The 16,801-nt window shown below is 32.5% G+C and overlaps 1 protein-coding gene across 1 annotated transcript in view; it reads right to left on the minus strand.

Annotated features, from left to right (window-relative positions):
• ITGAV (integrin subunit alpha V) overlaps positions 1-16,801 on the minus strand; it is a 128,079-nt gene that overhangs the window by 10,218 nt on the left and 101,060 nt on the right. Inside the window, exons 22-25 of the mRNA XM_031960349.1 lie at positions 3,023-3,102; positions 2,465-2,545; positions 1,724-1,829; positions 887-1,045 (exon numbers count right to left, since the gene is read on the minus strand). Coding sequence (XP_031816209.1) covers positions 887-1,045; positions 1,724-1,829; positions 2,465-2,545; positions 3,023-3,102 — 426 coding nt within the window. The remainder of the gene's footprint in view (positions 1-886; positions 1,046-1,723; positions 1,830-2,464; positions 2,546-3,022; positions 3,103-16,801) is intronic.

Genomic DNA, 16,801 nt, shown 5'->3' on the forward strand with positions numbered 1-16,801 from the left:
TGAGCTAAGGAGTTAAGAGCTTCAGTAGGGCTAAAGTTTATCATACCAAGTTTGGCATAATAAGGTGAATCTCAGATAGCAGGAGGCCACCAAACTATCTAGAGAAAACCAAATTGGCTCAGATCAAAAAGGGAGCAGGTCAAAGAGTCCAGGCTGTTGATTAGTATTGAGATCAAGCTTGTGAATGCTGTTCATGACTAAGCCTAGATGAGATTAGGAGAGCCCAGGCTTTAATAATAATAATAATGGTGACGATGATGAATAATGTCCATTGAAGAGAAATATCTCATTCACTGAATCTTTCTTTTCATTATGATTAGAAAAAAATATAAACTTCTGGAATGCCCAATAAAGGCTAGAACTTTCATACTGCAAACATATATTACAATTGGACTCATCTTAAGAGCACTTTTTTTCTTTCTTTCCCTCAATCTGCTTTTCAGGATACCCTATAATAATTTGCTATTAGTTTAAATTAAAACAAAATTCTTCTAAGTCACCAAAAGTCAACATTGCCAAGAGTTCATTTTTATATTTTATCCAAAAGACACAGAATCCCTGACATCATACTAAGGCTCTGGATCAGTCCTAGCATATGTGGTGGGAAACAAGCCACAGACTGAGTCATTGACAAATACTTTTTGAAGCACCCTAGACAATCTGTAAAAGTATGGCTCCCTTGAGTTTTCTTAAGTCCAACTTTATTCAGTTTATGAGAACAAACAACCCAACCCAGAATATCAAAGGCAAACAAAACTAGTTTTACTGAGTTAGTTGGTACGTTAAAATGTGTTATTTTATCTTCATCTGCCCTATGTAGTTATAAAGAGATATAGAAAAATTCCATTCTAATCAAGAAAAATTGAATAAAAAAATACAATATTACCTTAATTTTTAATGGGTTAATCTCCATATCTGAAGTACAGTTCATTGGTCCATCAACTTCATAGTGAAGGATATATAGCAAAGTATTGTTGTTATACTTGTAAGGCCAGTGGAGATTTAGTATCGCCTTGCTGAATGAACTTGGACCATTGTTTCTCAGCTAATGAAAGAAAAACAATTAAATGTTACAGCTAAAGATGTCCTCTCCCATCCACCTTAAGATTAGCATCTTAACAAATACTTTGAATACTATTAATAAGAATAAAGGCAGAATTTTCTTGATGACTTCAAAATCATAGTATTAATCTAGTGATAGATGACTAATGGCATTTAAAAATTCAACACTATTTGTGAAAGCTTTTAAGAACTTTGTGGTTTTGTGGAGAAAGAGTTTGGACCTGCATTTTCATTGTTAGAAGGATCACTTGTGGAGGTAATGCCCCTTACTGATACACATCAGCAAGTGTTCTGCATGAATCTTAGAGTTTCTGGAACATTTGCCTGAAGTCAAAGAATTAGTATTTGTTAAAAGTGAGACTAAAACTCAGGTCTTCCTGATTCCAAGTTCAGCTCTACATTATGATGATTATAAAACAAAATGGTTTAAAATGGTATCTTTTTGAAACCATTTATAAAATCATGTATAACTACTTCAACTACTAGAAAATGAAATGATTAGTAAATCTAAGGATTCTGTGAATATTAAGTTTAAAGTGAACATGACAAATACATGAAACTGAACAGTAATGAAAAAGTTATTTTTTATTTCCCTACTGGCTAAAAGTAATATTAATTACCAATACTGATGATATTTTAAGGTGAACATATAATTGCAAACCTCATAGATGTGTTGCACAGCAGGCCCAACATCCTCTTCAGTCTGTGGATTCTCCTTATGCTCCCAGTTTGGAATAGGAAGAAAGACATGATCAGGGCTTGAGACTCTAAATAATGACCAAAGAAAATTCAAACTTCCCATGAATATGAAGATCATACCATTAGTGTTTTTTTTTAATTATCCTAATATTTTCAAAAAATAAAAAGGCCTTTCTCAAATCCGTTCTTCCCCCACTTCTACTCGTATACCTTTGCTCTGAGATTACATTCTATGTACACTGTATGTTTTCTCTATGTGATGATTTGTACATTATCTCTATCATTAAACTTTTACCTCCCTGAGAGTAAAGTCTGGTTTATGTTTTTCTTTGTATTCTCAGCATTTAGCACTGTGTGTCACATACAATGTTTAATAAGAGTTTATTGGCAGAGAGAATGAAAAAAATGAAAGAATCACACAAAACTACATTTATAAAAAATGTGAAACTAACAGAAATTGGTAAATAATTTAAATAGAATAAACACATCATACCTGTGGCTGTTATGTTAGTGCCTGCCATTTTCCAAAACAATGACTAAATACTCTTAGCATTGAAGCACATTCTAAAATTAACATATGTCATCTTAGGTGTGATTCGTTTGAGGACTTCAACAAAGAGGCCATTAGAATATCATCCCATGGAATAGGATTAACATCTAATGTGAAAGCAAGTACAGGGATCATATTTTTTAAATTACTGACCCTCTTATCTCAACAGCAGCAGAAATGGCAAGGTCAACTTGGTAAGATACCACTGGACTCATTTTATCATACAGATTAGAGCTAAAAAGAAAAAAAGAAAAGAAGCAGTTAGGCACTGAATTAGGCACTTATAAATTCTCAATGACATATTGTCTGAAAGCACTTATTAAAAATGAACATATTTCAAACATCCAAAAAAAAGTGTAAAGGATACCTATGATTTCTAAAAATATAGTTAATAACTATAAAAAGCAATTAATTCCAACATTTTTCAAAGATTAAAAATAAATTATCTTTCTAAACTTCTTCTTAAAGCCTATAATATAAATAATTATCTATTGGTTAAATTAATGTATATTGATATGTATGTTTAATCAAATTTAGTCCCACAGAAAATTTATTTCCATTAGTTACATTATATTTTCAATTATGTTGAAACCAAGATAATACCTATATTCTCATTTCTATACAAAATTAAGTATGTTAAATTTAATGATTTTATCATATTTTCTATGAAAACTATTAGGCATATAGAAAAAGCTCCTATTATTTTCATACCTCTGGATTTGTAAATCAAACTTCACAGAAGTATCTATCTCTGACTGTTGGTGCACACTGAAACGAAGACCAGCTAAAAGCTAGGAAGGCAGAAAAAAAGATAAGATATAAAGATGAGTTAGCACCTAATTATTAAAATTTGCTACCAAGTATAATTTTTATGTTTCTATATATTTTTTTATGTTTTATATATCAACCAACTTAAATTTTTAAAAAATTGACAATGTATTTGTTGGGAGAAAAAAGTTCCCCATTTTTACCATTCCATGGAAACCTCCTAATAATGAAAACAAACCAAACTGATGAACACTGATATTCTCTTGCAGTATATGCCAAATTCAACCTCATCAATTCAAAATCTGAATTTGAAAATAGGGTTGCTTTACCAGCCAATAATATTCAAGAATATTTTCTTTTTAAAATTTATGTTATTGAGGGGGCAGAGACAAGATGGCAGAGAGGAGACATATCTTTACTTGCGCTCTCCCGGATGTCCTTCAGAACAATACCAAATCAAGTCTCTGGACTGGTTTTGGAGTGACAGAATCCACAAATATTTGGAATGTAACAAATTTCTAGCAGAAAATATTTTGGAAGAACTTCAGAAGAGGTCTGTTTCAATCAAGCATGGGGGAGGTGCCCAAGTGCAATTGCAGAGCAGAGACCCAGGGCTGTGTGGGTTTTGCCAACCAGCAAGAAGACTCTATAATAGTGTTGGCTAGTCTGTCTTGTTAGTAGTTAGTTTGTAGTTAGTAGATCAGCAGATTAGCTGTGAGACACCCAACATAAATACAAGAGGCAAATAGTAAGCCTCTGAACCCCAGAATAAGGTGGGACTTGGCCACACCTATCCAGCATAGTCACTGTCACTTGTAGAGGAAGCTTGGACAATCTCCCATGTATTCTAAAAGCAGACCTCAACCTTTTTTTTTTTTTTTTTTTAATGAGCAAAAAAGGCAAAAAAACCTCTGACCATAGATTGTTTTTATGGAGAAACAGGACAGATTTCAAACTCTGAGGACACTAAAAGCAAATCATCTCCAGAAGAAACCCCAAAGGGAGATATGAATTGGTTCCCATCTCACAAGTCTCTCTTGGAAGGATTCAAAAAGGATCTTAAAAGAGTTTGGGGGGGGGGGGGGGAAGAGCAAAGGAAATGAGAACACTGCAGGAGAATTTGGAAAAGAAACAGAGATTATCTGAAGAAAACTGCTTACAAAATAGATTTAGTGAAATGAAAAAAATATATATATATATAAAACTTCTTACAAAATAAATTTGACAAAATGGAAAAAGAAAACAACTCCCTGAAAAACAGAATTGGTGACATGAAAAAAATTCATTAAACAAAACAACTCATTTAAAAATTAAATTGGCTAAATAAAAAAGAGCTAAAAAGGGTAACTGAAAAAAAAATCACTAAAAATTAGTATTGAACAAATGGAAATGAATGACTCAACAAAACATCAAGAATCAGTCAAACAAAACCAAAAATAATGAAAAAATAAAATGCATGTTATTTTCTCATCTTCCCACCATTATATTCATGCTTTGAAGAAACATGTAAGAATTTATAACATCTGATGTCCTGTTTACAGTGGTTCTAGGTTTCATTACCGTACTTACTCACTCCTTTCAGATCATAACCCATCCATATCTATTCATCTTACCCAAGTTTTCAGCTTCTCTGTGCTACTCCATAGATGCTTTCTTCAGCATATTTTTAATGTTATGGCTGCCAGTGCAAGAAATTATAAACATTCATTAAATGCCTACTATATAACAGGCATTATTCTAAGCAGTAGAGCTTTTGGACCTCCCATCTCCTGTTATCAGTCTCTTGTTACATGAACATCTCATTTTCTGTGTTGATTTTGTATTTCTTGACTAATAGTCTTTACTGTCAAGAATGATATTCTTCTTAAATATAAGGTTATTGTTGACAATCAGTTGCAACCTATTCACACACGGTTTTCCAATAAAGTTTGGATCGCTTGTAACTTTTATTCTTAGAGAAGTGTTTCAAGATTCACACTGATAAATACATCCACAGAGTAGGTCATTGGATAAGTAAATAAATATATTATTTATTAATATAAATAGTTTCTGTGCTAAATAAGCACTGGGCCTTCAAGGACCTCATAGGGTAGAAAATATTTGAACTACTTACATACAAAACATGTTGTCTGTTGTCTGTTGAGGAAGCTTGGTAACTCCTCATTGCCCCAAAGCAGATTGCAACTTTTTTTGCTGTTGTTGTTAAAATGAATAAAAAGGCAAAGTGGGCTCTAACTATAGATAGCTTCTATACTAAAAGTGAGCACATTTCAAACCCTGAGGAGACTAAAAACTGTCTCTAAATGAAAACCCAAAGGTGGATATGATCTGGTCCCCACTACATAAGGCTCTCATAGAAGAGAGTAAAAAGGCTCTTAAAAGAGAGCTAGAAGAAAAATGGGAAAGGGAAAGGGGAGCTTTGCAAGAGGGTCTGGCATATAAGGCATGTAATTCATTAAAAGATAGAATGGAAAAAGAAAACAACTTCCTAAAAAACATAATTTGTGAATTAGAAAAAGAAAATAACTCATTAAAAAATAAAACTGTCAAAATGGAAAGAAATTCCATACAAAACTCATTTGAAAACTCAATTGGACAATTACAAAAATAAATTTAAAAAGTAAATGAAGAAAATAATTTGTAATGTTCTCTCTAAAATGTAATGTTCCCTGTTGAGGTTTTCTTGGGGTCTCTAGGAGCAGCCTTTGTTTCACTTCAATAATCACCACAAGTGCAGCCAGGTGTTAAAGTCCAAATCCGTCATTGTCTCTTTCAAAGGCTTGTCTCCTTTCCTGGGGTCTGGTTAGCTTTCTTAGAGGCCTATCTCTTTCCTTGATTCCAAGAGCTTGAGCTCCTGCCTCCTTCTCTGCCCTCTGAATCTCTCCAAATCCAAAGGTTTGTGTTTCAATATCCAGCCACTACAAAGGTGAATGATGGAATGAATCTGTCTCAGCCTCCAAGAGCTTCTAGTGTGCTTATTTCTTCTGGCCCTGAGAGCTTCTTGCTTATATGCTCCACACTGGGTATATACCAATCATTATATCACTGGGAAAACATTATTTGTTGTAGGATTAAATCAATGCTAAACTAGATTTAACCATTGTCTCCTCAATTCCACTTAGTACTCTGTTTCAAGTTCTGGTCCATAACATTTCCTTGTAGGATTAAATTGATCATATTGAACCATGCTAAATTAGATAACTATTGTCTCTATCAATTCCACTGACTTAGTACCTTGTAAGAATCTTTTGTTTCAAGTTCAGAGTTCTAGCCCATAACAATAATTCATTAAAAATCAGAATTGAACAAATGGAAATGAATGACTCGAAGAGACACCAACCATCAGTCAAGCAAAAAAAAAAAGAAAGAAAGAAAGAAAGAAAGAAATGTTAAATACCTACGTGGAAAAACAATAGACCTAGAAAATAGATCTAGGAGAGATAATCTAAGAATTATTGGACTCCCTGAAAATTATGATGAAAAAAAAGCCTAAACACTGTTTTTCAAGAAATTCAAACAGAATTGCCTAGATATCATAGAAACAGAAGGTAAAATATACATTGAAAGAATTCATCTATCACCTACTGAAAGAAATCCCAAAATCAAAACTCCAAGAAATATTGTGCTTAATTCCAGAACTATCAGACCAAGGAAAAATACTACAAGCAGCGAGGAAAAAAAAAACAATTCAAATACCAAGGAGCCACAGTAAAGATTACTCGGAATCTAGCAGTGTCCACATTAAAAGATCAAAGGGCATGGAATCTGATATTCTGAAAGGCAAAGGAACTTGGTATGCAGCCAAGAATAACTTACCCAGCCAAAATCAGCATATTCTTCCAGGGAAGAAGATGGAAATTCAATGAAGTAGGTGAATTCCATTTATTTCTGATGAAAAAATCAGAGCTAAACAAAAAAGTTTGACCTCCTAATAAAGGACTCAAGAGAAGCATGAAAAGGTAAAAAGAAAACTCTTGAGAACTGTATTTCTGTTATGAGTATACATAAAGAATACATGTATAATTGGGTTTTACTGTGATAATATAAAAAAAGGATCTAGAGGTGGAAAGGAAATTATATCACAAAAAAGGGAAAGTGGAGGTACTACATCTCACAAAAAGGCAAAAGAAACCTATTATATCTTAGGGAAAGAAGGGAGGGGGATGAACATAGTGTGAATCTTACTATTATCAAAACTGGCTCAAAGAGAAAATATTAGACATATATGGTTTACAGAGAGACTTCTCCCACCTAAGGGAAGGGGTAGGCTAAATAGAAGGGAATGTAGAAATTGTAAGGCAAAAGTTTAAGAAAAGGGTAGGGACTCTAAGGGGGAGGGAAAGAGCTTAAAGAGGGAGGGCTGTGTGAAGCAAGTAGTAGTCATAAGTAAAACACTGGGGAGAAGATAAAAGGGAAAAGGAAAGATAAAAATATAATTTAGGGTTATAAGATGGCAGAAAATACAAAATTAGTAATTTTAATTGTAAATGTGAATGGAGTGAACTCTGCCATAAAATATAAGTAGACAGCAGACTGGATTGAAAGTCAGAATCCTACAATATGTTGTTTACAAGAAACACATTTAAAACAGAGCAATACATACGGAGTAAAGGTAAAAGGCTGGAGCAGAATCTATTATGCTTCAGGTGAAGTAAAAAAAAAAAGCAGGGATAGCTATCCTGATCTCAAATCAAGCAAAAGCAAAAATTGATTTAATTAAAAGAGATAAGGAAAAAAACGATATCTTGCTAAAGGGTATCATAGATAATGAAGCAATATCAAAATTAAACATATATGCACCAAGTGGTGTAGCATCTAAATTCCTGAAGGAGAAGTTGAGAGAGTTGCAAGAAGAAATAGACAGCAAAACTATAATAGTAGAACATCTCAACCTTGCATTCTCAGAACTAGATAAATCAAACCATGAAATAAATAAAAAAGAAATTCAAGCGGTAAATAGAATACTAGAAAAACTATTTATGATAGATCTTTGGAGAAAATTGAATGGAAACAGAAAACAGTACACTTTCTTCCCAGCAGTTCATGGAGACTAAACAAAAACTGACCATATATTAGGATATAAAGACTTTAAAAATCAAATGCAGAAAGGCAGAAATACTAAATGCATTTATTTCAGATCATGATGCAATAAAAATTATGTTCAATAAAAGGCTAGGGGAAAATAGACCAAAAAGAAATTAGAAACTAAATAATCTCATCTTAAAGAATGAATGGATGAAACAGCAAAGCATGAACACAATCAATAATTTCATCCAAGAGATGACAATAATAAGACAACATACCAAAATTTGTGGGATGCAGCCAAAGGGAAATTTTCTATCTCTAGATACTTACTTATATAAACTACATAAAGAGAAGATCAATAACTCGGGTTTGCAACTTAAAAAGTTAGAAAAAGAACAAATTTAAAACCCCCAATCAAATACCAAACTTAAAATTCTAAAAATAAAAAGAGAGATCAATAAAACTGAAACTAAAACACTTCTGAATTAATAAATAAAATTAAGAGTTGGTTTTATGAAAAAAACCAACAAAATAGATAAACCTTTAGTTAATTTCATTAGAAAAAGGGAAATCAAATTGTTATTCTCAAAAATAAAAAGGGAGAACCATTTTATCATCAACCAATGAACAGGAAACTAAAGCAAGTATCAGGAGTTACTTTACCCAACTTATGCCAATAAATTTGACAACCTAAGTGAAAAGGAGGAATACCTACAAAAATATAGATTTCCCAGATTAATAAAAGAGGAAATAAATTACTTAAATATTCCCATTTTAGAAAAAGAAATAGAACAAGCTATTAATCAACTTGCTAAGAAAAAATCCCCAGGACAAGATGGATTTACATGCGATTTCTACCAAACATTTAAAGAACAATTATCTTCAATACTATATAAACTATTTGAAAAAATGGGGAATAAAGGACTCTTACGAAATGACTTTATGACACAAACATGGTACTAACATCTGAACCAGGTAGGACAAAAACAGAGAAAAAAATTAAAAAGCAATCTCCCTAATGAATATTGATGAAAAATCTTAAATAAATATTAGCAAAATTGACCATATTAATAACCAAATTAACAAAAAAACATATGATTATCTCAATAAATGCAGAAAGAGCATTTGATAAAATCCAACAGCCATTCCTATTAGAAACACTTGAGAGTATAGGAAAAAATGGACTTTTCCTTAAAATATCCTGTAGCATCTATTTAAAACCATCAGTAAGCATCATATGTAATGGGGATAAACTAGAACCATTCCCCATGAGATCAGGGGTGAAACAAGATTGCCCACTATCACCACTGCTATTCAATATTGTATTTGAAATATTAGCCTTGGCAATAAGAGAAGAAAAAGAGATTAAAGGAATTAGAGTAGGTAGTGAGGAAACCAAATTATCACTCTTTGGAGATGATATGATGGTATACTTAGAGAACCCAAGAGAATCAAATTAAAAGCAATTAGAAATAATTCACAACTTTAGCCAAGTTGCAGGATACAAAATAAATCCACATATATCATCAGTATTCTTATACATCACTAACAAAATCCAGCAGCAAGAGATACAAAGAGAAATTCCATTTAAAAATAACTGTAGATAAAATAAAATATTTGGGAATTTATCTGCCAAAAGAAAGTCAGGAACTATATGAGCAAAACTACAGAACACTTTACACAAAAAGTCAGATCTAAGTAATTAGAAAAATATTAAGTGCTCTTGGATAGGTCAAGCAAATATAATAAAGATAGCAATAATACCTAAACTAATCTATTTCTTTAGTGCTATACCAATCAAACTCCCAAGAAACTATTTTACTGACCTAGAAAATATAACAACAAAATTAATCTGGAGGAACAAAAGGTCAAGAATTTCAAAGGAATTAATGAAGAGGAAAGCAAATGTAGGTGACCTAGCTGTACCTGATCTAAAACTATATTATAAAGCAGCAATCACCAAAACCATTTGGTATTGGCTAATGTGATGACTGCGTATTTAAAATCAACTCGAGTCAGGAATTCAGGTTAGGGGAAAATCGTAGATCTTTATTCTTAGTGGAGGTGAAGAAGGATCAGAGGTGAAGGGGGATCGGAGGTGAAGGGGGGATCACAATAGCAATGTGTGCAGCTGCATCAACAAGCCAGCCAGCAGTATTTTTCCACTCCTCTCTCCACCCACCAAAATCGTCATTTCCTATATAACACATCAGGACTTGCACAAAGAGTGGCCGGGGGCCATTCTTTCTCCAAGCATATATATTAATAGAGTATGGTCCAATTACTGTTTAGTCTCATGTGCTTGGGAATTCAGTGCATTAACTGGAGCTTCAGTCCATTACAACAGAAATAACCTAGTTGATCAGTGGAATAGGTTAGGTTCACAAGACAAAATAGTCAATAACTATAGCAATCTAGTGTTTGACAGATGCAAAGACCCCAGATAACCATTCATTGTTTGACAAAAACTGCTATGAAAATTGGAAATCAGTATGACAGAAACTAGGCACTGACTCACACTTTACACCACACACCAAGATAAGATCAAAATGCGTTCATGATCTAGGAATAAAGAATAAGATTATAAATAAATTTGAAGAACATAGGATAGTTTACTTCTCAGACCTGTAGAGGAGGAAAGAATTTGTGACCAAAGAAGAACTAGAGATCATTATTGATCACAAAATGGAAAATTTTGATTACATCAAATTAAAAAGTTTTTGTACCAAAAAAAAATGCAGAAAAGATTAGAAGGGAAGCAATAAACTTGGGAAAACATTTTTATAATTAAAGGTGCTGATAAAGGCCTCATTTCCAAAATATATAGAGAATTGACTCTAATTTATAAGAAATCAAGTCATTCTCCAATTGATAAATAGTCAAAGGATATGAACAGACAATTTTCAGATGAAGAAATGGAACCTATTTGTAGTCACATGAAAAGGTGCTCCAAATCACTACTGATCAGAGAAATGCAAATTAAGATAACTCTGAGATACCACTCTACAGCTTTCAGATTGGCTAAGATGGCAGGAAAAGATAATGATGAATGTTGGAAGGGATATGGGAAAACTGAGACACTGATGAATTGTTGGTGGAATTGTGAATGGATGCAACCATTCTGGAGAGCAATTTGGAACTATGTTCAAAAAGTTGTCAAATTGTGCATGCCCTTTGTTCCAGCAGTGTTACTACTAGGCTTATTTCCCAAAGAGATCTTAAAGGAGGAAAAGGGACCCACATGTGCAAAAATGTTTGTGGCAGCCCTTTTTATAGTGGTTAGAAACTGGAAACTGAGTGGATGCCCATCAATTGGAAAATGGATGAATAAATTGTGGTATATGAATGTTATGGAATATTATTGTTCTGTAAGAAACGACCAGCAGGATGAATACAGAGAGACCTGGAGAGACTTAAATGAACTGATGCTAAGTAAAATGAGCAGAACCAGGAGATCATTATACACTTCAACAACAATACTATATGAGGATCAATTCTTATGGAAGTGTCTATCTTCAACAGTGAGAGAATACAAATCAGTTCCAATTAATCAGTAATGGACTGGGAAAACATTTTTACAGTCAAAGGTTCTGATAAAGGCCTCATTTCCAAAATATATAGAGAATTGACTCTAATTTGTAAGAAATCAAGCCATTCTCCAATTGATAAATGGTCAGAGGCTATGAACATACAATTTTCAGATGAAGAAATGGAAACTATTTTTAGCCAGATCCAGCAAAAGAACACTGGGAAATGAGTGTGGATCACAATATAGCATTTACTCTTTCTGTTACTGTTTGCTTGCATTTTTGTTTTTCTTCTCAGGTTATTTTTATCTTCTTTCTAAATCTGATTTTTCTTGTGCAGCAAGATAACTCTGTGTGTGTGTGTGTGTAAAAATATATATATATATATATATGATGTATATATATATGTGTGTGTATATACATATATTGTATTTAACATATACTTTAACATATTTAACATGTATGGGACTACCTGACATTTAGGGGAGGATTTGGTGGGAAGGAGGGGAAAAGTCAGGTCGGAAGTTTTTGAAAGGGTCAATGTTGAAAAATTACCCATGCATATGTTTTGTCAATAAAAAGCTATAATAAAAAAATGATAGGAGGGTACAGGATTGAAAAGGATGTTAAAAGTAAAAAAATTTTACATTTTATCCTAGAAATAATAAAAAGCCACTAGCTTACTAAAATAATAAGAAGCCACTAGGGGCAGCTAGATAGCACAGTGGATAGAGCAACAGTCCTGAGATCAGGATGACCTGACTTCAAATCCAGCCTCAGACTATTTTTTTAAAATAGCTTTTTATTTATAAGTTATATGTATAGGTAATTTTTCAGCATTGACTTTTTCAGCAAAGACCTGCTGGTCTTTTCTTACAGAACAATAATATTCCATAAGATTCATATACTACAACTTATGCAGCCATTCTCCAATTAATGGGCATCCATTCAATTTCTAGTTTCTAGCATACTACAAAATGGGCTACCATAAATCTTTTTGCACATACAGGTCCCTTTCCCTTCTTTAAGATCTCTTTGGAATATAAGCCCAGCAGCAATACTGCTGGATCAAAAGGTATGCACAGTTTGATAACTTTTTCAGCATAGTTCCAAATCACTCTCCAGAATGGCTGGATGTATTCACAATTCCATCAACAATGTATCAGTGTCTCAGTTTTCCCACATCCTCTACAACATTCCACATTATCTTTCCCTGTAATTCTAGCTAATCTAACAGGTATGTAGTGGTATCTCAGAGTTGTCTTAATTTGTATTTCTTTGATTAATAATGACTTGGAGCATCTTTTCATATGGCTTGAAATAGTTTCAATTTCTTCATCCGAGAATTGTCTGTTCATATCCTTTGACCATTTATAATTTGGAGAATGGCTTGATTCCTTATAAATTAGAGTCAATTCCCTATATATTTTGGAAATGAGGCCTTTATCAGAACCTTTGACTGTAAAAATGTTTTCCCAATTTATTGCTTCCCTTCTAACCTTTTCTGCATTAGTTTTATTTGTACAAAAACTTTTCAATTTGATATAATCAAAATTTTCTGTTTTGTGACCAATAATGATCTTTAGTTCTTCTTTAGTCATAAATTCCTTCCTCTTCCACAGGTCTGAGAGGTAAACTATCCTATGTTCTTTAATTTATTTATAATCTCATTCTTTATGCCTAGATCATGAACCCATTTTGATCTTGTCTTGGTGTATGGTGTTAAGTGTGGGTCAATGCCTAGTTTCTGCCATACTAATTTCCAATTTTCCCAGCAGTTTTTGTCAAATAGTGAATGCTTATCCCAAAAGCTGGGGCCTTTCATTTTGTCAAACAGTAGATTATTAATCTAGTTAATGACTATTTTATCCTGTGAGCCTAACCTATTTCACTGATCAATTAATCTATTACTTAGCCAATACCAAATGGTTTTAGTGATTGCTGCTTTATAATATAGTTTTAGATCTGGTACAGCTAGGACACTTTCATTTGATTTTTTTTTTATTAATTCCCTTGAAATTTTTGACCTTTTGTTTTTCCATATGAACTTTGTTGTTATTTTTTCTAGGTCATTAAAATAGTTTTTGGGGGAGTCTGATTGGCATAGTGCTAGACAAATAGATTAGTTTAGGTAGTATTGTCATCTGTATTATATTTGCTCGCCCTATCCAAGAGCATTTAATATTTTTTCAATTGGTTAGATCAGACTTAATTTGTGTGAAAAGTGCTTTGTAGTTTTGCTCATAAAGTTTCTGATTTTCCCTTGGCAGATAGATTCCTAAGTATTTTATATGATCAGTAGTTACTTTAAATGGAATTTCTCTTTGTAACTCTGACTGTTGGATTTTGTTAGTGATAAATAAGAATGCTGATGATTTATGTGGATTTATTTTGTATCCTGCAAATTTGCTAGTTGTGGGTTATTTCTAATAACTTTTTAGTAGAATCTTTGGGACCATCATATCATCAGCAAAGAGTGATAATTTGGTTTCCTCATTGCTTACTCTAATTCCTTTAATCTCTTTCTCAACTCTTATTGCCAAAGCTAGCATTTCTAATACAATATTGAATAATAATGGTGATAATGGGCAATCTTGTTTCATTCCTGATCTTATTGGGAATAGTTCCAGTTCATCCCCATTACATATGATGCTTACTGATGGTTTTAAATAGGTGCTACTGACTATTTTAAGAAAAGTCCATTTATTCCTATACTCTCAAGTGTTTTTTAAAAGTAATGGATGTTGGATTTTATCAAATGCTTTTTCTGCATCTATTGAGATGATCATATGGTTTTTGTTAATTTAGTTATTGACACAGTCAATTAGGCTAATAGTTTTCCTAATATTGAACCAGCCCTGCATTCCTGGTATAAATCCTACTTGGTCATTGTGTATTATCCTGGAGATGATTTTCTGTAATATTTTTGCTAATATTTTATTTAAGATTTTTGCATCAATATTCATTAGGGAGATTGGTCTATAATTTTCTTTCTCTGTTTTCAACCTATCTGGTTAAGGTATCAGTACCATGTTTGTGTCATAAAAGGAATTTGTTAGGAGTTCTTTATTCTCTATTTGTTCAAAGAGTTTATATAGTATTGGAGATTGGTCTATAATTTTCTTTCTCTGTTTTCAACCTATCTGGTTATGGTATCAGTACCATGTTTGTGTCATAAAAGGAATTTGTAAGGAGTCTTTTATTCTCTATTTGTTCAAATAGTTTATATAGTATTGGAGATCATTGTTTTTTAAATGTTTGGTAGAATGCACATGTAAGTCCATCTGGTCCTGGGGATTTTTTCTTTGGGAGTTGATTAATAGCTTATTCTATTTCTTTTTCTGAAATGGGACTATTTAACCAATTTATTTCCTCCTCTGTTAATCTGGGCAGCCTATATTTTTGAAGATAGTCATACATTTCACTTAGGTTATCAAATTTATCGTCATAAAGTTGGGCAAAGTAATTCCTAATTATTGCTCTAATTTTCTCTTCATTGATGGAATTTCTCCCTTTTCATTTTTAAGACTAACAATTTGATTTTCCTCTTTACTTTTTCTAATCAGATTTACCAAAGATTTATCTATTTTATTGGTTTTTTCATAAACCAACTCTTAGTTTTATTTATTAATTCAATAGTTTTTTTTTTTACTTTCAATATTATTAATTTCTCTTTTTAATTTCAGAATTTCAAATTTAGTGTTTGATTGAGGGTTTTTAATTTGGTCTTTTAATAGCTTTTTAAGTTGTAGGCCCAATTCATTGATCTTCTCTTTCTCTATTTTATTCAAGGAAGCCTCTAAAAATATAAAATTTCCCCTTATTACCCTTTGGCTGCATCCCTCAAATTTTGGTATGATGTCTCATCATTGTCATTTTCTTGGGTGAAATTATTAATTGCGTCCATAATTTGCTGTTTTACCCAATCATTCTTTAAGATGAGATTATTTAGTTCCCAATTACTTTTTGGTCTATTTACCCCCTAGCTTTTTATTGAATGTAGTTTTTATTGCATTATGATCTGGAAAGAAGGCATTTACTATTTCTGCCTTCCTGCATTTAATTTTGAGGTCTTTATGTCCTAATCTATGTTCAGTTTTTATATAGGTTCCATGAACTGCTTAGAAGAAAGTATATTTCTTTCTGTCTCTATCCAGTTTTCTCCAAAGATCTCTCATACATAACTTTTCTAATATCTCTTTAATTTCTTTCTTATTTGTTTTATGGTTTGATTTATCTAATTCTGAGAGTGCAAGGTTGAGATCTCCCACTATTATAGTTTTCCTGTCTATTTCTTCTTTCAACTTTCTTAACTTCTCCTTTAGGAAGTTAGATGCTATACCACTTGGTGCATGTATGTTTAGTATTGATATTGCTTCATTGTCTATGCTACCCTTTAGAAAGATATAATTTCCTTCCTTATCTCTTTTAATTTGATCGATTTTTGCTTTTGTTTGATCTGAGATAAAGATGACTACCCCTGCTTTTGCTTTTTTTTTTTAATCTAAAGCATAATAGATTCTGCTCTAGTCTTTTACTTTTACTCTGCATGTATTACCCTGCTTTAAATGTGTTTCCTGTAAACAACATATTATAGGATTCTGGCTTTTGATCCACTCTGCTATCTGCTTCTGCTTTATGAGAGAGTTCATCCCATTCACATTTATAGTTAAAACTACTAATTCTGTATTTCCTGCCATCTTATTATCCCCAGATTATAGTTTTCTTTTTCTTTTCCCCTTTACCCCCCTCCCCAGATTTAAACTTATGGGCACCACTTGCCTCACACAGCTCTCCCTCTTTAGAATCCCTTCCACCCCCTTTGAGTCCCTCCCCCTTTTTTATACCTTTCCCTTATTTTTTTTCCTATATTCCCTTCTATTTAGCCTACTATTTTCCTTTTTCCTCTCCATCTTTTTAATGAGGTGAGAAAAGTTTCTCTATAAACCAATTATGTCTAATATTTTCTCTTTGAGCCAAATCTGATGAGAGTAAGAGTCTCACAATGCTCCTCCCCCTCCCTTAATTTCCTCAGATATGATAGGTTTCCTTTGTCTCTTCATGAGATGTTATTTCCCTCTTTTAACCTCCACTTTTCCCTTTTTTTTTGACACAATCTTTCCACTTCTAATTCTCTTTTAAAAAACATTATAACAGTAAAATCAAATTA

This window comes from Sarcophilus harrisii, chromosome 3, assembly GCF_902635505.1.
Source record: "Sarcophilus harrisii chromosome 3, mSarHar1.11, whole genome shotgun sequence".
Lineage (NCBI taxonomy): Eukaryota > Metazoa > Chordata > Mammalia > Dasyuromorphia > Dasyuridae > Sarcophilus > Sarcophilus harrisii.